This window comes from Centroberyx gerrardi, chromosome 4 (genome assembly GCF_048128805.1).
Source record: "Centroberyx gerrardi isolate f3 chromosome 4, fCenGer3.hap1.cur.20231027, whole genome shotgun sequence".
NCBI lineage: Eukaryota > Metazoa > Chordata > Actinopteri > Beryciformes > Berycidae > Centroberyx > Centroberyx gerrardi.
The window spans coordinates 6,782,846-6,803,567 of record NC_136000.1 but is presented as its reverse complement, the minus strand read 5'-3'; the positions used below and the strand labels follow the sequence as shown (position 1 = coordinate 6,803,567).

The window sequence follows — 20,722 nt, the reverse complement described above, 5'->3', positions numbered from 1 at the left end:
AATAACAGAGGAGCATGGCTAATATTTCATAACCCTCATTATCATGTAATTCTCATCCTGTTCAAATAGGGTGTTATTCTGTGGACTTCTCTCTCTCTCTCTGTCTCTCTTCCTCTCCCTCTCTCATTCTCTCACCTTTTCACTTTTGCATCCTTAATCCATCCTTGTGTTTTTACTTCTGTCTCCGCCTATGATACAGTTACACTCTTTGGTGTCATTTCAGTACACGCTTATGTGTGTGTGTGTGTGTGGTTTCAGTACCATCTTTAAAGTTAGTCTGAAAATGGATGCCTTGAATTTTTAACCTCGCCCCGGGGCTGCAGTATTAATCCATAGCCCCTCGCAGACGATCTGAGTACAACACAGACTGATATGTGTTTTATCGTGACACGCTCTGGGAATACGGTGGATTGGAAACATGGACTGCGCATCATTTGAAAGGAGACAAGAGATTGTAGTCTCCATTTGCCTGTATGCAAGAGTGCTATACGTTTGCGCTTCCCTTAAAAAACAAAACAAAGAAAAAACATAAGAAGAGTCGGAAAGTCATGCATCTCCAATGAGCTTTTTACAGATAATAAAAAAGAGCCTTCCAGCCTTATCCTAACACCCATGAATGCATAATTCACTAGAAGCATACTAAAAAATGTTTTATGTGCATATGGGTTTTATTTCAAAATAACGTCAAAATAGGCACACCTGCTCCTATAAAATGATTGTTAGCACCGAAATTACAGCCAATTATAGTATGTTTTAAAGTATAACTGGTGAATTCTTGGTTGACAAAGGGATCACACTTCTATAAACTCGTGACGATGACCGTAAAGTAATATTTTTCTTTTTCTAAAATGGTTGTATTGTGTTTTGGAATTAAAATGATGGTGTAATGTCTCTGAACACACTTGAACCTCGAATTAAAAAAGGAATAGGCCACTTCATATGTCGCAAACTGCACTTCCAGTAAAAACAAGTGTCAAATAGATGCTGTGTCAGTTACTGTGCATCCATACAAAGAGAGGTTTCACACGCACATATCACAAATGTCGATTAAAATGTCAAGCACATCATAAAACATGCAAAGGTGATTTGTGTGCACGGCAAGTTTATTTCTCTAGATGGACTGAGAACTGAGAACTTTTGGGTCTGATTTCCTGCACCATGAAGGAGAACGCAGTGTTGCTCCTGTTCTATAATTCAGATTAACCAGAAGATTAAACACTCACTGCCTCCTGCAAACACCCTGCCAGTTCTTACCATTTATCCTGTGCAGACTTGGTTTGAGAAAAGAGAACTTGACACTATGTTCTCAATCCTATAATTGGCCTGCAAAAAAGTCTTTACAGTGTGTGTATATATACTGTATGTGTGTGTCCAAGCACCAAGCCCATGTATCTGGAGAGATGAAAGGATAGAAGGGCTTTCTTTCATAGGTTTACCCCCCATCTATACCTGTCGCACTGCCTATCTGGTCACCATGGTTACACCTGCCTCCGCACCGATCGCAAAGACTGTGATTTTTCGTTTGTTCTTTTTTTTTCCTGGCTGCCTACACCACCATCTCTTACACTTTCAGCCACTTTAGGGTGCTGTTGAATACGTCTTTGTCATATTCCTTTTTTTTTTTTTTTTTCTGATGATAATAATGGCTGACAGGATATGAAGGTCAGCATGAGTCCAAAAACAAGGAGTGAATGGGGGGTGGGGGTGGGGTCAGCACTCTGGCATAAACACGTCACTCTGCATAAGTCAAGGTGACACAATTTTCAAAATGGCATACCTAAAGGTGCAACACAAATCGGAGCAGGACTTTAAGAGTTTGGCTGTTCCTGGTATTTATCACATCTTTCCTCCACCGCATACACTACCATTCAAAAGTTTGGACACACATATTTTTCTTTATTTTTACTATTTTCCACATTTTAGAATAATAGTAAAGACATCAAAACTATGAAATAACACAAATGGAATTATGCAGCGACCAAAAAAGTGTTAAACAAATCAAAACTATCTTGTATTTTAGATTCTTTAAAGTAGCCGCCCTTTGCCTTGATGGAAAGGCAAAGGCTTTGGAGAGAAATTCATACACAGGCATCAACTTCACTATTTATATTTGTCTAAGAAACACATTTCAAGCATTTAAGCAGAAGCCTTTAGATCAAAATGGCTTTAAGAGAATTAAAAACATGGTACATTCAATCAGGAGTGTCCAAACTTTTGACTGGTAGTGTAGATAGAGTGATACAGTTACATCCTATAGGTTTACTTAGCCCTGATGCCTGTCGCTCTCATTCTCTCGAGTTGACAAAAAAATGGATTGAATTTGATTTCTCGGGGCCTTGGGTCATGGAGCTGTAGAAACCATGCTTATTTTCAAGTCAAGTTAAATAACGGCAAAATAGAAAAATCGGCTGATATGAAGGAAAATACTTTTTATTGATCAATAGGGGAGGGTAGATACTTTACCTCCAGCACGTGTTGTTCTCTCTGTCTTGATTTGAAAGTAAGCCTGCTCTGTTATTTGTGGAATATATTGAGTGAACTTAGGGCCTGTGAAATCAATCCCATTACCAGGTTTTTCTTTTTTTTTTTTTTGAGAAACAAGGTTTTTTTTTTTTTTTTTCTTTCAAGCGACATCAAGAGTCCTTTGTCTATTCAGCCGCGCTTCCTGTGGCCATGTGCAATCGTTGCGACCTCTCGCCCTCCCTGCGCCTCGCTAAAGGATTAAACTCACCTCTCCTCTGCTCACCACTGATGGCTCCACTGCATTTCTCTGTTTTCTTTCTTCCCTCCTTTGATTTTTCTCTGGCTCAATATTCCATTTCTCTCTCCATCCCTTGAATAAGGAGTTGTGCAACACTCATAAATACAAGTAAGTCATCAACATGTTCTCTCTGGGGCAGCTGGCTCTGACCCTGCGGACTCAGAAACAACAATGAAAATCATGTTTTTACTTCTCCGCCAGGTTCGTTACTGCGATGGCCACATGCACTCTGATTCACCTCCGTTTAATCAAAGCATCTAAAGACATCACAATATCAAATATCCAAATCAAGAAGCAGCTCACAGCTAGTTATTTTTTTCTCTAACCTCAAACTGGGCACTGGATCCTTGAGGAAATGTTGAACCAACTTAAGTAAAAAACACAGGACAGCATTCTGTGAATTCTCGTTTCGCATACCGCACAGGATCAAAACCCTGGCAAAATCCATTCTGCGAAGAGGCTGTTTTTATTTTAGAGACAGACGGTGGTGTAAGTGCTCCTTGTCGGCTCAATAGAGCAAGCTGATTCTTCACCGACTGCCAGTACATGCCGTATAGCCAGCGCATGAATCTACATGCTATGGAAACAACAGACTTCAGAACAGAAAAATGTATGAAACGGACATGTGTTGAGCAAACAAAGAAAAATATTGTCCAGAATCTTGTAGTATTTGTTGTGGCTGCACATGACAAGCCCACATGGCAGGACAGCGTAGGACCGTCTCCACTCTTCTCTACATGACTGATATCCATGGACCACAGGAGGGGCTCGGGGGTTGGAAAGTTGCGGGGGTCCATCGAGCAAAGGAGGACACGCACAAAGGAGGGATTGAAGGACACAACAAGATGGTTGATACAGTGTTGTGGCCCTAAAAGTCTGGCCGGCCGTGGGAGACGGTAAGAATTCTGTCACTGTAAGGAGACAGGCGAGGCTGCGAGGGCCGGGCCACCAAAACATTAGCAATTCAGCTCCGAAAAAGAGAGAAATCATGTGAGGAGCACTGGGGAGGTCGGAGACAGACAGAGAGGAGAGGGGGAGATAGTGGAGACACAGAGGAAGGGGTGATACTGGTTTGGACAGAGCAAAGGACAGAAATGGAGTGAGAGTAAGAGGCGAGCGTAAAGAGAGAGAGGGCATTGTTCAAAACTGGGAAGACAGCTGGAAGAAGTGTTCCTGCCGTTCTCGATGACTTTCGTTTATGCTTTTTTTGCTTCAAATCTAAGAGGAGAGAGAAAACAGAGGGACATTTGGAGAGACCAGGAGAGGAAAGTGGTAGCAGACACAGAAGTAGGAGGACAAACATTCATAGGAGCTGAAAATTGGGCAAATGAAGAAGACAGGAGTGCCAAGCAAGTACCGGTGATGTGCCAGAAAGATTAGGAGAGAGAGGTGTGCTGTTGTGGAAGGATGGGTACCTGCTGCAGCCGGGACCCCAGCCGGGAGGCGGGTCACGAAGTGGTTCCCATCAAACGTCACGCCGCCTGGCCAAGGACGGCCAAGGTGGTCACTAGCCTTGACGGATATGAATTCAGCACATGGGACCCGACGCGTGACGCAAGGTAAACCCGCCGTGAAACACTACGTCTTAACATGAGCTGCTCAGCATTGACCTCTACGCAGTTAGATCCCATATAGAGATGCTTTATAGTGGCTTGGGTTTTCTCTGCTGCGCCTGAAGAGCATGAAGTGGATTACAGCTGGTTAGCTCCTTTGGGTGCAGCGTCGTCCTCTTTGGTACGACACCCTGACTGCACATAATAAACCAAGGAGTGTGTGTGGCGCTGTTTGTCAGCTTTATGGGATTTTAACGGTACGTGAGAAACATAAAAGTAGACATACACTCTGAGTGGCAGTTTCGGGTGTGCCGCTGTTGCTGTGCTTTATGGGGCTCAACCTGTACACAACAGAACATACATCTACAAACACACACACACACACACAGAGCGCCATGTGGCTCGTGGGGCTTTAACTGTATACACACAGATACATACACACTCTGATCCCTAGCTGAAAGCAAACATAAGATGAATTCAGCCTGACAAGAGGTATATGACAGCTTTACTGGCGAGCTCAGCACTTTCCCCAGCCCCACTCAGCCGGTCAGACCATAAAAAAGGTGGATAGCCTCCTACTGGCAAGGCTAAAGAAAAAGGGAAGATAGAAGAGGACGTATTGTCCTAGAAATTGACTATTACTACATTAAACTGCCATTATCTTGCGGACACAGTTGTGACTTTATTGCTAATCCAGACAGAATCACTTTGGCACAAACCAGAGTCACTTTGGCACAACCCCCAGCAAAGTAACTGCTAAATCGTATTTCACTGCTGTCAGCGCTAGGAAAAGATTCTCAAACAGTAGCTTTTCTAAAAAATGGATGCTGTTTGCACTACAACAAACTGAAAACACCCTGTGATGATCTGGGCCAGATGGAATATCCACATATGCCTCCAGAAACAATTTGAAATTCAAAACACCTGTGGAGGAGAGTTGCATGGAGACCAAGTACCACTATTTTGCATTTAGAGAGTTGAACATGGTAAATCCGCAGGCTGCACTGAGAGGCAAAATATGCCAGTCATCTTGATGACCAAGCTCAAGTGTAAGGTTTATTTATTCTTAATCAGAGTGGCTAGAAATGAAAAGGTGCTGTTTTTTTAGCACGACAGCAAGAAGCAATGTTTCCTTTCATCCAGATATGAGCGGCAGATTAATGTAAATGGATTCTCAAGTATGGAATGAATTGTGGTTAAATATTCAGAAATACAGGTTTTTATTTTTCTAGGAGCAACATATTTGTCAAAAATGTCATATAAATTGTAAAATATTCATTTGTGAATCAAAATACATTTGTGGCATATCTTAATAGGCATTTGTGAATCAGATTACACTTATTATTTTTGTTTCTCACTGTCTTGATTTACAATACCGTTTTGCTGTGCATTATCCCTTATTATATATATATATATATATATATTCTGACATAGAGACAAACTTCTAGTGTAGAAAGGCATTGACCAACTGTTTCGAGAGTATTCACTTTTTGCTTTGACAACACATTTGCATTTCATACATTTAGCTGACACTCTTATCCAGAGCGACTTACAGTGAGGGAGCATGGAGGCGTTCAGCACTTTGCAAAAGGACACTTTGATAGGACACAAGGCTGTATGCTAAAAATATATGATGTAGGCTACAAACTGTGTTGCACACCAATTAGCCACCAGGTGCTGCTTTTGAATTCACTGGTTTCCTAGTGAAAATGTAAGAAAGTAGAAATATCAGGGTAAACAAAGAAGCCATGCTTGGGCGAGGGCCATTGAGCGTAGTGTCAGACAGCCACTCTGACACCGCAGAACAAGATGGTTTTATGTCTGACACTGAAAACACTTTGTTCTCTGTGTGTTTCTCCCTCCACCAGTGGTGGGCGGAGCTCTCTGGAGGCATCTGATTCTGTCAGCTTCAATGTCTGTCATGGGTGGAAGGCTGTTGCTTTGTATCTGGAGACACAGTCAATTATTCAGGAGGAGGATTTAGCTATTGCTCCTTTGTTGTGACACTGTTGATGATTCCTGTGAATTGTAAATGGGAAAGACATGGTTCTCAATCCCCCCTCACCCCCTCCTCCTCTTTGTAAAGCTCATATCGGCTGTCTTAACTCGCCTAAGGTAATAATATTGATTTTATCAAGACAGAAATGGGAAACTGTTGTCACCGAGTCTCCCTATGGGGCTTAACCTGGTTAGATGTCAGATTTGTTTATGCATTCACTCAGACATCTCAACAAAGTGCCTACTGTAGTCTGTCTAATGTGTGGGTGCTGGTAAATTTCTATGGAAGCTCAAAACCTCAGTCATTGGCTCATTTCTCCATATTAATTTGTGCAGCCACACATTTCTTTTTTAATATTACTTTGAATTGTCTGTATTATTAGATAGAATACAGTGGAGAGGGACAGGAAAGATGGGAGAGGTAGACAATTGTCATCAGGTTCATGCTTGCCGCACTGTGGCTGCACAGCTACTGCACCCCTGAGAGGAATGGTGTGGAAAATTCAAATTGTAGCTCCTTTTCAGCCATTAGAAGGTGTAAAGAATGCAGATTAGAGTTATATGTTTCAGTATCTGCAGTGGCTGCTGCAGTACTAGTACAGGATAGATGCAGGATGGGCGACTTTTTGGACAGCTATCATTGTACATGGCAGATATAACAGTCTGCCAAGCCACAGAGACGCATTCAGTCACACATTTCTGTCAGTGTTTTTGCCTGACAGACTGTCTGCTCATTGGCCGGCCTGTTTAGTATTCAGTCGGTGAATTGGCTGTTAGGTTGCCGCCAAGCACTGTGTGTTTGACTGAATCAGGTTAGCAGTAAAAAGCAGTCCATTAGTAAAAGGACTGCTTTTGTCCAGTTCCCTCGGGTATTGTAACGGTAAACCATTCACTGACTGTGGCAGGAGCCAATTGGATACAAGACTAACCTCCCTGTTTTTCCCATCCCTATGTCGTGAATAGCTTTCGTTCCCCCAAAGCTGCAAGCCAGAGTGTTTTGATAAGTGGATTTTACACATTGGATAGCATAGATATAACAATAGAAACTGCAATTGCTCTACTTTCAGTAACAACGTGCTGACAGCTTGTTAATGCATGTACTAGTGATGCGGCGGTCAATCCGAAACCCGCAGGTTTATCGGGGGGGGGTGCGGGTCAAATAGGCTGCACACAGTACGCACACAGTACACACACAATGTAGTTAGAGACTAAATTTCAATGAAATCTAAAGTTAATTAATGGAATAAACAATATCCAGCTGGTGTATCCTGCCATCCATACATGATATCCTGCCACACTGCGCAGTGCAGCATTAAGTAGAGCCTTAGTTACACCGGAGTCGTTGTTTTATGTATGGAAATAGGTTGGGTGGGTTCTGATATGTTTATGTGTCAGATCGGGCGGTCGCGGATTGATAAAAACCTGACCCACGCATCACTAGCAGCATGTACTGTAATGGGCCAGGTTGCTATGTATCCTTTGTATAAATTGCAGTATATAATGTGCTGCCCCATACAGCTCTTTATTCATAATCAACATTGACGCACACTTTTGCAGTCATATAAAAACTAGTTAACCCGCGCTGTGTGTAGTTTACTGACATCATGTTACAGGATTTCTGGGTATTTTTTAAACAGTTACCTATTTGGAACCACCAAAGTGTGAAGTTGCAGAGTGCAGCTTTAAGCTAATGTTGTTAGCAAGTAGCATTACACATGTATATATTATGGTTAGCTTGTACTATAGAAAGCCATGTGATTTATGTCATTGTAATGTTGGTAATTACATGTTGTGAACAACTTGTTGAACAGTGCGTGAGACATTTACCTTTTGTCTACATTTTGCAGTTTTAAGTTAAATGTCTACCTTCAAGTAAAAAGGAAAGAAAAGATATGCCCTCCCTCATTTGAAGATGTCAGCAATCTGTCTAGCTTTGAACTGGGACACAGTGTGAGGGAGGAATATAATGCATGTATAATGCATGTATAAAACAGTGTGCTGTGGCTTTGCACTGGGCCCAGTCCATGGCATTTGAATACAAAGTGCAGACATTTGCTCTTGGTCTCTTGGCTGCGGTGGGAGACATTTAAAGCAATGAACCAAGACTTCTCCACTCAGCAGTTCTGCTCCCTCAAATTACCTGCGATTAAAAGTCAACTATTGACCTTCACTGTATGACCAAGTGACATTTCCAAACAATGTGGAGGCGCTGACAGAAAGATGAGCGTGTGGAGAATTTCCCCATTCATTTTCCCTCAAAGCCAAGATAGGAAAGGCTCAGCTGAGCCTGAATGCCCCCTACTAACGCTCGAGCCCTTTGTACATTCATAACTCCCCCTGCCTTCTCATAGCACAATTTTGAATGCTTCATTACAACAGCTACCACCCAAATTAGGGTGATTATAGCACGCACACAATGGTGGTTAAAGAATGAGAGCACTTACAGCTACTGGAGGTGCATTTTAATCCAAGAAACACAAACTAAAGGCTCGGACACATGCAGAACATTTGTTTAAGATTCTCATGAAGTCTTTCACTTTCAGAGTTACTTTTTGCTTCTTGAGATGTTTAGTATGGCTTCCTTACATTTGATCTATTTTGCTATTTGCTGCTTTTGTTTTATTTGCTTATCTATCTATCTATCTATCTATCTATCTATCTATCTATCTATCTATCTATCTATCTATCTATCTGTCTGTCTGTCTGTCTGTCTGTCTGTCTGTCTGTCTGTCTGTCTGTCTGTCTGTCTGTCTGTCTGTCTGTCTGTCTGTCTGTCTGTCTGTCTGTCTATCTATCTCTCTCTCTGACATTGACCTCTTAGATAGATTATTTTCACAGTTCTGTTTTAACTGGAAACAGAAAAGTGTAACCTTGAATTTCCTCTGATGTCACTGTCACTGGTGATGGACTGACAGTCAGTCCTTCTATTCGTGGCAGTAACTATTAGCCATTCATTGCTGTCAAGGCCTTTGGAAAGCTAAGTGAAAGCCTCAGGTGAAGGAGGGTGGGGGTGGGGTGGGGTGGTTATTCCTATGAGTCACTGTGCGGAGGGGGTGGTGGATGCCTCATTCCTCAGTCATAGAGAACCAGCAGGGAACTGCCCATTACCATTTCCGTGAGAATCCGAGGAAATCCAATTTAGGAACCAGAATAGAACTGAGATACATACGATAAAGTCCCCAGAAGTAATAGTTAAGTGGCAAAGTTAATGGATTGTGATTCATATGGATATGAGATACTGGTGTCTACAGCAGAGCAAGTGCAACAACCATCACGAGAGCTGGAGAATCCTCATTTTGTTGTTTCTAGGAATGAGACGACGCGCTTATCACACAGTACGATTCGATACGTGATACGAGGTTCACGATTCGATACAACCACGATACGATGTGATAAATAAAAGGTCAATGACAACAAAGTAAGACTGTGCAGAATTATGTTTATTTCTGAGACATAAATCTCTCTAGCGATGGCATTGGCTTGCTAACAATTTAAAAATGTCATTACAAAGTGAAAATAATATAATTTGGATGGAGAGCTTGTGAAATTGTGATCAAGCCGTCTCATTTGTGATTACTACAGCAGAATAAAATGGAACTAATATCACGTTCATTTTTCTGCCTCACAATACGGATTGTCACTTTTTTGTATTGCGATATATTGAATTTCGGTATATTGTCCCATCCCAAGTTGTTTCGTTTCTATCCATTGGCCCACAGGAGAATGTCTTCTCCAACAGACGATATTCAGTATCATTAGTAGTGCTGAGAGAAGCATCAGCAGGGTTTATAATGCTGTGTGGCTTTCTATTAAGGACTATGTTTTATATTCTAGGCATTTAGCTTATGCTCATATGCAGTGCAACCTAAAATAGGGCAACAGTACAATAAGCTTTAATTAAATTTAAATTGAGCAAGATCACCAGCATTACAAGGAGTGCAAGAGTCAGAGCCAAATTGCCTTGACAATGTTCCTTTGACCCTGTAACTATCATGCAAGATAAAAGAGGTGCTTAGAGAATAACTAAAAAAAAAAAGAGCTACGGTGAGCGGTAGAAGGGATTTTTTCCCCAAGATAAGAGCCAGTTCGAGCAAGTAGAGGTGGAAAATGTGTGAAGGGAAATGATTCAGGAGCAGAGGGTGATACTTAGGGAGGTGCTTCTTGAAGAGACGAGTTTTCATCCTGCGATGGGAGATGGAGAGAGACTCTGCTGCTCAGACTTGAACTGGACTTCAGGGTGATATAGTCCTTCAAGTGTAGATCAGCACAATATCTTCTGATAGGGATTCATTACCCTGGTAGTGGATATCTAGGATTCCAGCTGTCCTCTCCTCCTTCTTGTCCGACTCCACACTGCTGATTGCTCCCCCAGGTGCCTGACTTCATCGATTTTGTACTTTGCCCACACGCTGCAAGCGGTTAGGTCTGTTTGAAGGGTGTCATTCCAAAATGCCAAGCATCCATTTTGAGAAATAACTGCTAGTTGATATTTTCACAAAATAAGGATGGTTTGATCACAAAGGTGTTACTTATAAGCTAAAGTTTCAGTTAAATCAGTTTTCGCAATCATCAAGAAACGTGCCAGTTTTTTTAAAATGTGGCGGGCTTTTTTCAAAACACTCGGCAGGGCGGCCCAGAAGTTAGAGAGACTGTACTTGAAACAGATGACCTGGGTTCTAGCGTTGTGTCGGCAAGCCATGCTGAGGTTTCCATACAAGGATCAATAAAGTGGTGGAAAGAGTACTAGAATGCCCTACTCAAGTAGAAGTACTGTTACTTTGCTGATATTTTACTTCAGTAGAAGTACTGGTGTAAAAATGTTAGTAAAAGTAAAAAGTAGCTCATGTAAAGTGTACTCAGAGTAAAAGTTACTGAGTTACTTGTCATTTTTAGATGTGATCGTTCCCATGCTCTAAACAGACACGAGGACAGAGTTCAAACTAGAGTCTTTTAACTGGAAAAAATAGAAATCACACAATAAAGCGCACAAAGTAAAGCCAGATTACTGTTCTGATTACATTCACTGAGAATGGCTCCACAATTGGCCAATTTACAATTGTCCAGTTTCTGTTGTTTATCTGTACTCCGTAATAGATCTGATTTAAAATGTAGTGAAGTATAATACTTCAGTTAAAACGTACTTAAGTAAAAGTAAAATTGCTGACATTAAAAAATACTCAAAAATGTACAAGTACACAAAAAAGCGACTCAATTACAGCAATGTGAGTAAATGTAAAATCAGTTTCTTCCACCCTTGAGTATCACATTATTATTTTCTAATTTTGGAATCATTCATTCATCTTCATTCTGCCTGTGATGCAGGAGCCTGTTGATTTCATAACAGGTTTACTATTGTAGCTGCTGGAGCACACTGAGCTGCTGAGGGTTTGGCCTGAACTGATCAGGATCTTGTGTTGCCCCAGATAGCGACCTGTTATTTCAAACCCGGTCCTCAGCCGGTCCTCAGAGGAGAGAAGAAAAGGCTCTGGACCGAGCCGGGTTGAAGAACACTTCATAAATGCACCGTACGTCACAGTGAAAATGAGTATTCTGCCTATAACACTTTTGCACTCGGTGTCGTCTAGATCTGTTATCGGTTATACTGAATGGTGTTGTGTTGTGTGTGGTAAATGTCACATCTTTGCCTGAACAGAAGTCATCTCCATTAGCCTGACTGTGCGGCTATAAAAGGAGCTTGACTTTGAACTTGAGCCTCTTCATAGTAGGAGAATGGGTTTATGTGCTTTGATTTCCAAAAGGGGGCAGTCATGCCGATTCTTTCCTTTGTACATTTGATTCTCAAAGAATAAAGGAGATTTCTCAGAGTGCAATAGCTGTGTTGTGGTTTGGATTGGATAAAGTTGATGTGTATGAGCCTGCTTTTGTGCCTTCAGCTGACCTCATTACATGGTCCATACTGAACAGGCTAATCCACAACTTTCCATACATACATTCCTACTTTGCATGCTCTTAAGACAAAAAGTTAAGTCTGTGTATGTTTACATAACTCTCAGTTTGCTGTGTTACTATTTATATTCTATTTTCCTTGCTGTATCCTATTACTATTTGCTGCTGCAACAACCTGATTTTCCCAGCATTAAAGTTTCATCTTATCTTAGAGGAAATTTCATGCCTTGCATACCAATATAGTTTCTCATTAGTGGCATTTTGGGCAAGAACCTGTAGTCAGCTCTGCCAATCAGAAGTAATATATTAACACAAGAGCTGGCTTGGCCCAGGATGATGATGCCCCATCGAAAACTGCTGTCCGATTTTAGATTGTTAGATCAGTTGAGACAATAAAACATAAAAAATAAAAAAAAGCTTGGGACGGGGCAGGAATAACGATAGCTTTTCCCATTCATTTCCTCTCAATATTCTTTCACTGATTGATTTGATGATGCAACGCGGCGTGCTGCAGGCTAAGTGAATCTCTGTTTCCCTGCTGTTGTTTAGAGCACAAAGCTCGCCACGCTAATCAGATACGGGGCGACGTTCAAATCCAGCAATCAACGAGAACTGATCCTTTATCTTTTGAAGAAGGTACACCTGCTTCTCTGTGGCTCTTGTTCCAAACCACCATGTAAAGGATTTCTTCTAATTGTGGTGTCATGTTCTAGCTAGTGAGATGGATAGGTACTAGGCCTCCAGGCAATGCTATGATGAAAAGAACGAGCTCAGTGGAAGCTTATTAATAGTAGGACTGTGTCTGTGCCTGCGTCTGTGTGTGTGTGTGTGTGTGTGTGCTTGCGTGCGTGCATGTGTGCACAGCGAGTATGACACTATGAGACTGAAGATTGAAGAATCTGGATCAAAAGTTCCCCCGGGATATTGATACACACACACACACACACACACACACACTCACACACACACACACACACACACACACACACACACACACACACACACACACACACAGACAGACATTCTAAGCATCATTCATGCCAGCAAAGACTAAAGCTCTAAAGCCACGTTCTTGAATTATATGAAGCAAATAATTGTGTATCCACTAGCCAACTCTCTCAGTTCCAGCACATGCACACACTCACGTGCACACTTTCCTCTGAAGTTCATCTATGGACACACACACACACACACACACACACACACACACACAAATAGACTTTGTTTTGAATGATTTCCCTTTTCATTCGCTGCAATCTGCCCATTTGTCATCCAGAGACATCCAGCTTGTGTTATTAGCCAGTTCTCCACCCTGAGTCCTGACCGGCTGTATGATTGATCAAGTTCTCCTGAGAAAACTAATGCAGAGTCCCACTAGGCTGTGAGTGAACACAGGCGAGGCGCAGGAAACAAGGGAGAGAGAGAGAGAGAGAGAGAGGGAGACTGTGTCTGAGTGAGGGAGAGACTACAAACAAGTGTGAGAAAGTGAGAGAGCCTGTGTGGGAGAGAGATTATGTATTATGTGTGTGAGAGGCGGCACGCAGGGAGAGGTGAAAATAAGAGGAAGTTAAACTAGACAACATTGCAAGTTGGCAGCCCCAAATGGCAGGGAGAGGTAATTGCTTGAATTTTTTTGGACATCATTAATGAGACATCAAGTAACGTGACACCAGTAAACTAAATTTCTCCTTCTCAGCGGCTGGTGGGGGCGGAGGTGGTGAAGAGGTTCAGGTTGGACCCGGGGTTGATCCATCTTTCTCTGGACGGAGCGCTCGCTGCTGTTCAGGAGAAAGTTTTGTTTTTTACTCTGAAGGTTGCGCAGGGAAGATTTCCCACCAGTGTCCATACTCAACACCAGAATTTCATTTGGGAAATGTGGTGAATCTGTCTCAATCAGGAGGGATGGGATGCTTTTCTCTGTTGCAGCCGCACTTTGTGATTCAGGTCGATAAGACGGGTGCATTTTTACATAGAAACCTTGCCTAATGCTGCAGATTAAAGGGGTAGTAAGTAATTTATTACTTTTATCAACCTACATCAACAGGTCTCTGATACAGCGAAACGTGGCCTGCAATGGGCAGAAATATAAAGGTCACATTTTCACAATAGAACGAGAAAGCTAGCTAATTGGAGCAGAGATCCAACAGAAATGTCTAGTGAGGAGATAATATATCACGATGCAAAATAATACTTCTGGGGCATCCTGGTGGCTCAAGGCGTGTACCATGTGGCTGCGACGTCCTGGGACCGGGACCAGGACCAGGACCAGGACCGGGACCTTTGTTGCTTGTCATTCCCCTCTCTCTTTCCCAATGTTTCCTGCCTCTCTACTTTCACCTATCAAATAAAGGCAAAAAATGCCCCAAAAGGGGTTTGTTTCCAAAACAGAGTATGGGTCAGAAAGAGAGTTTAGAAAGCCAGAAATCTCAGCACCTGGCAAAATAATCATTGCGTCATTTGAATTGATCAACAAACCTATCAAACCCCCACAGATGTATTATGGTCATTTTGTGCTGTTGGACTATACAATCTTACTTAATGGACCTTTAAGTCAGAGATGAAGAAGTTAGAAGTAAAACTGAGAGAAAGGTAGAGAGAGATCCGTCGAGTTTTTCTTTAAAGGCATTCCTGAAATATGGGCTGAGACGTGACCTTGACAGCGGGCATAAGGCGGTGGGGTGGGGGGTGTTAGGGGTGTGGGGGGGTGTTGGGGGGTTTGGCTGTAAGAGACTGATAAGCCGAAGCGCAGCCCCAATCACACTCCTGCCATCTCACCCACTGACATGATGATTCACCACAGCTGTCATCTGTCTGCAGGACGAGAAACACTGTGTGTGTGTGTGTGTGTGTGTGTGTGTGTGTGCGTGTGTGTGTGTGTGTGTGTGTGTGTGTGTGTGCGTGCACGTGCATATGTTGTGATTGTGTATGCATATCTCTGTGTGTATGAATATGTCTATCTTCTATTTGCATATGCATATGTGTGCAAATAGGTGTGTGTAAATATACATGTGTCTGATGTGACTTCAAATATCTGTTTATATGTATCTTGCATTTTTGTGTGTGTGTCAGTGAGACGACTGCGTACCTCGCCTCATGTTGGTGTGTGTGTGTGTGTGTGCGTGTGTGTGGGCAGACGGACAGATGAGCAGAGGTGGAGCCAGTCCACCTGCTTCTTCAAACAAGGAGAGCAAAGACTGTGAGGGAGGAGGAGGAGGAGGAGGAGGAGGAGGGGAGGAAGGAGCAGGGTCCCCTGTGTTTCCCAGCCCTGATTAGATTGGGCTGGAATTGAATTTCACAAAAAACAAACAGCGGGAGACGGTCTGTCCCACCTCCTTCCCTCCCACCTCCTCTGTTCTTTTCATCATTCTGAATCCCTCACCTCCTCCCTTTCTCTTTCCCTCCCTTCCAACCCCTCCTTGCTTCGCCTTTCCTCCTTCCTTACCTCCCCTCCCTCCTTCCGTACCTCCTTTCCTCCCTCTGTTCCTTCTCCACGGCGCAGAGGCATGATGTAACCAGCCAATTACAGCAGAGTCTGTGGGAGAGGATGATGTTCCTCCAGGCTGTGTGAATAAACTCCGACATCCAGGCTATATGGGGTCAGAGGTCGGCAAGGTTTTACGACTCCGCACTCTATATGGCAAACCTTGTCTGATTTAGTCCAATTACCAAGCAGTACACACACACTACCAGGCTGCAGTACTACTGCTACAACTACTGCTACTGCTGCTACTACTACTACTACTACTATTATATTTGTTCCAAAATGAAATATCTACAATTTAATAAAAGTGAGACATATGAACAAAATTAGAAACAACTTATGTTATGAATTATGAATATTTCACTCAATATAAACGTGCTATAGCTTCAGTGAAGTGTTGTAACGAGCAGATACAGAGCATGTTTGTGACATTGTTGTACAGTATGTAAAAAATTTGTTTTCTAACTTTGAAGGTACTTTAGGGGAAATTTAAGGGGAAACTCAGGGTGCAAGGGGTTAAGGCTATTCTTTTTTTTTACCTAGCACTCATTGAAGCGTCACAGGGATATTGTCAGGACACTCTGACCTTTGAACTCCTTACTATTTATTGCTTTTGATGTTAGTGATCGAAGAATCAAAGCTTATTCTGCTGTTGTTGTCGTTGTAAGTTCCTCTGGATAAGAGCATCAGCTAAATGGCCAAAATGAAAGCTCTAAATGCAATAGGGCCTTGCCAGTGAATCTATTCTATTGGATTAAATGAGTCTGATTCTGCCCCTAGTGGACGCTTACTGGAACTGACTCGTGATTTGATAAGAGGGGAAATCTGTTTAGTGGGTTATGAATGCCATGACCGAACATGTCCTGAGGGAGGGCTTCTCTGTGTTGGGGACAACGCCAACGTCATTTGGTATGAGCTACATGGACACAGTCGCTTGGAAATGTGGATGACGTAGGCTTCACAAACGAGCTCCTGCTCTCATCAGGCGGAGGGTTTTCGACTTCACATGGAACAGTGATGCAATATGATTGTAACAGTGCCATAACAGGGTGTAATGTGTCGTAAATCAATGACTTAACAAGCTCTCGAAGGGAAAACCCAACCTGAAAACATGCACTTTTCCATTTATGATATGATGCAACACAACTTTCGCTGTCAAATTAAAGTCAAACCTTCAGAAAATTAAATGAACAATGCACTCAGCAGTAGGCAGCATACAAAAAGAAAACAACAAATCCTGAGTTTATTCAATGCCTAAATGGGTCCTAGCTTCTCAAGTCGCTGCCTCCCTGTTTGAGCTCTCTTCTTAAATCAGTTTATGCGTCCGGACTTTGACCTGCGGTGAGTGAAGCTGTCGTTTCGCCAGCTTTGCGGCGGCGCCAGCAGCCTTTCCCCAGGTGGAGTGCAGTCGTCCTTGCAGCAGGGTCACGGCGACGCTCTGCTCAGTAGGGCACTGGAGTAGTCCAGCTCTCCGGGGAGACAGCACATCTCTGTTTAGCTGCACAGAGGTGACCTCTCACCTGCAGGCTTCATCTGCTGATTGGGAGGTTTGAGTCAGGCAGTGGGCTGCTGCTACTAACTGCTGTAGACTGTAAGAGTCGGCCTGTGTCTGTTTTTAGCTCTCCTTTCTATCTGTCTTCTCATTTCTCCTGTAGTTTTTTTCCTAGCTTTCTGTCTTGCTCTCCTTCTGTCTCTGCCATCCCCCTTTAGTTTTTATGCCTTTTTCAGATGGCTATATTTACATTCACATTATAGCCAGTAATGTCAATAATGTGACTATTGCCAATATTGAGCTGTTTACATTATTCTATAAAGTCACATTGTCAGGTTTACATGTGACATGGGGTTATTCGCTCCTGATCGAACAACATCTAGGACAGAATCTGCACCTGTGCAAATTGATCACACTTGAAATGCAATTAAGGTGTATAAATGTTCTGACTGGATTCTACTCATGTGAGTAAAATCGAAGTACTCCACATATGTTACTGCATTTACGCTTGACTATGACATACTCAGAGTGAGGTGTTTACATGGATCCTGCCTTACTTGCATTATTGTCTTAATTCGCACTGCAATCACATTTTTTGTGTGCATGTAAATGTGGTCACTGTCTCTTTCACTCCCTCTTTCTCTTTCTCTGTCTCTCTTCCTCTTTCTCTCTCTCTCCCTCACCCTCCCTCTCCCTCTCTCTCCCTCTCCCTCTCTCTCTCTCTCTCTCTCGCTTGCTCTCTCAGCGGTGCATATCCTGCCAGATGAGCATGAGGCGGGAAAAGGAATGCAGCTTCACTGTGTTTACCTCTTCCTCTCTCTCTCTCTCTCTCTCTCTCTCTCTCTCTCTCTCCCTTTCTCTGATACGCATACTCTCTCTGCCACCTCCCGCCTCTCTCTCTCTCTCTGTCTCTCTCTCGGTCTCTGTGTGTGCTCAGTCATTCAGCTCCGTGCAGCGCTGTTGTTTCATGAAGCTGGAGAGTCAGTGGGAAGCCGGTGATTGGGAAAGAAGCGCTTGTGCCGGTGCCGACTACCTCAGAGACGCACTAGCTACAGCGGAGGGACGCGGGGACTGTAGATTTCGCCGATCCATGTGAAGAAGAGCCGGATTTGTGGCACCTGGGAACTTTGGAGAGAATGTACTGTACATTTACAAGACAAATACAGCTCCTATTTTGCATCGGAGATCGCTGGAGAAACTGAGGTCTCTGAGATTCCCTCCTGAAATCCATTACCTGTGTTAGAACGCTGTGTGTGGTAGATCTGCGTCTGAGAGGTCGAAGACCCCGGAGGTACAATCCAGATCATCGAGGAGATGTGAGACGGAGATGCATGACGCATGATTTAACACGCAAAAGATACAGCTCAGCCAGATTCACCTGATTCACCTCTATTATGCTTGATTACACCTGGGACACAAGGGAAAAAATGACTGTCTTGAGGCGGGATTAAAGAGGTGACCTATGATGTCAGACATCACCAGGGGCAATCGTGCGAGACTCTGCTGAGTAGCGGTGGTGTTGTGGAGGGGGGGGGGAGGCAGGAGGAGACCTCATTTCCAGGTGTGTGTGAACCGCACCAGACTTCCCTTACCTGACCTCATCCCCTGTCTCTCGCTTTCTGCTTAGCCCCTCCCGCATTTTCTCCTCTCATTTTCTCAGTAATCCCTCCTCTCAGCTGTACACCTCTCCGTCTCTCCCCATGGAGCCACTCAAGACAGCGAGAGGAGACGCTGATTAAAGTGACTCCCAGCAGCCTGAGTCTGATTCCACGGCACTAGAATTAGAAAGCAAGAGGCGGCAGCAGAGGCGAAAAGCAAAAGCAGCGGCACTTGTGAACTGTAATCAAGTGGAACACCAGAAGCACCATGTGGAGTCAGTCCGGATACTGCAATCACTTACCTCACCCCGGACATCCCTTCTACCATGCGCCCTGCAGGTATTGTACCACAACCCCATGTGTGCCCCCCCACCCCCACCCCCCCCCCACCCCTTCCTGCGCAGTCACAGCACTCTCTGACTTGGGAAATTCAGACAGTGCTCCATGCTGTGAGGTGCTGTGAAACTCTGTATGTTTTCAACAAGACAAATTGTATGTTGTATGTTTGTTTACTGTATTTACTGATAATAAAAGTAATTCTGATTATGTGACTGGACAATTCAGCTGTGGTGTACATCAGGGGTCAATGCTTGGCCCACTGACCTTTCCACGTTTTTGGAAAAATGTTGTCACTGTTAGGGTCAGATGTTGATCCAATGAGTCTGGTGTAATGCATACTTGTTCAGTTTGGAGTAAGCCAAGGTGGTTTCAGTGTTTTCCCAAGCGGTGATAGTGACCAAACTGGTTTTTCTTTTGTGATTATTTTGTGCCTGGCTTACACAGAACAAGGAAACTGGTTTTGCCCGTGCAGTGAAATAGAAGATGGTGAATAGACAGGTTTATTGGTCAGTGTGACATTGTGACTGACGATATTGCTGTTTTTAAGCACTGAACTGTTTCATGTTGTTCCTCCATAAACTCATTCCTAAGGCTGTTGTTTAGACATTTAGGCTTATTAGAAATGTTTTTGAGCAGATGAGAATAACCTGTTTTTCTCATGGAAAGTTGAAGCGAGAGATTGGAGAGATTTACTGGTTCTATTCCACCGGAGCACCATAGGTCTCTGGTTCCCCTCCCCGCAGCAGTAATGACATCATTACATTTATCACACGGTTGCAGATGTGACCCGCTCTCAAATGAACACCATCAATCCTCATTCCCTGAGGGGAGAACAGACCCCCGCCTCCTCCTCTTCCTCTGTCAGATACTGTAAGAGTCTCTAACCTCCATAGACTCCTGTAGCTTAACCACCAGAATACTGATTCACCACCCGCGTTTTATGCAACGCCTGTGTGGTCAAGCATAATGAGGAGGCATTTTTAAACGGATGTAATTTAACATATGGTGAGCATGTAAGATGTCAAGTGTGTGTGCAAGCATGTATGTGGCCATGTGACAAGTCCACACGCATACATTAGCTTTACGTTTCCATGTTATTATGCATGTATGTTCATGTGTAGGGGTGTCAACAGCAGCAACAACAGCAACAGCACTTGGTGGAGGGAGTGGGGAGTGGGTGGGGGGTGGGGTGGTGGTGGGGGGGGCGTAGCTGGTGAGTGAGTCATCCCTCAGACCGCTGGGCAGGTCAATGACCTGTCAGATCAGCCGGCTGGCCGAGCTCAGGGGCGAGGAGAGAAGGAAAGAAAGGGGGAGAGAGAGAGAGAGAGAGAGAGAGAGAGAGAGAGAGAGAGAGAGAGAGAGAGAGAGAGAGAGAGAGAGAATCCAGGAAATAGCCCTGAGCTCCAAAACAAACTCCATCGCTATCCACTCCCACTCTACTCTCTCCACGGTGCAATACTCTGACTCACACTCTGAACGCTCTACCTGTAGCCTAATCACCTCCTTCATCCAAGTCAAATTCAACGTTTTGCTGCGTAAATGCAATGTTCTTCATGCTTAGGATGCCCATAGAAATGGATTGCATGGTTGCGG

General features: G+C 43.5%; 1 protein-coding gene across 8 annotated transcripts in view; it reads left to right on the top strand.

The window, feature by feature from the left end:
- LOC139917574 (pleckstrin homology domain-containing family A member 7-like) overlaps positions 1-20,722 on the top strand; it is a 136,794-nt gene that overhangs the window by 13,000 nt on the left and 103,072 nt on the right. The window contains exon 1 of one of the 8 annotated variants that reach the window (XM_078283078.1): positions 3,982-4,320. The exons of 6 other annotated variants lie outside the window; for them this stretch is intronic. In XM_078283078.1, the coding sequence (XP_078139204.1) occupies positions 4,169-4,320 (152 nt within the window). In that variant the 5' untranslated portion in view covers positions 3,982-4,168. Of the gene's footprint in view, positions 1-3,981; positions 4,321-18,171; positions 19,130-20,722 lie in introns of those variants that run through there. One more of the 8 variants, XM_078283079.1, reaches the window with a different exon arrangement.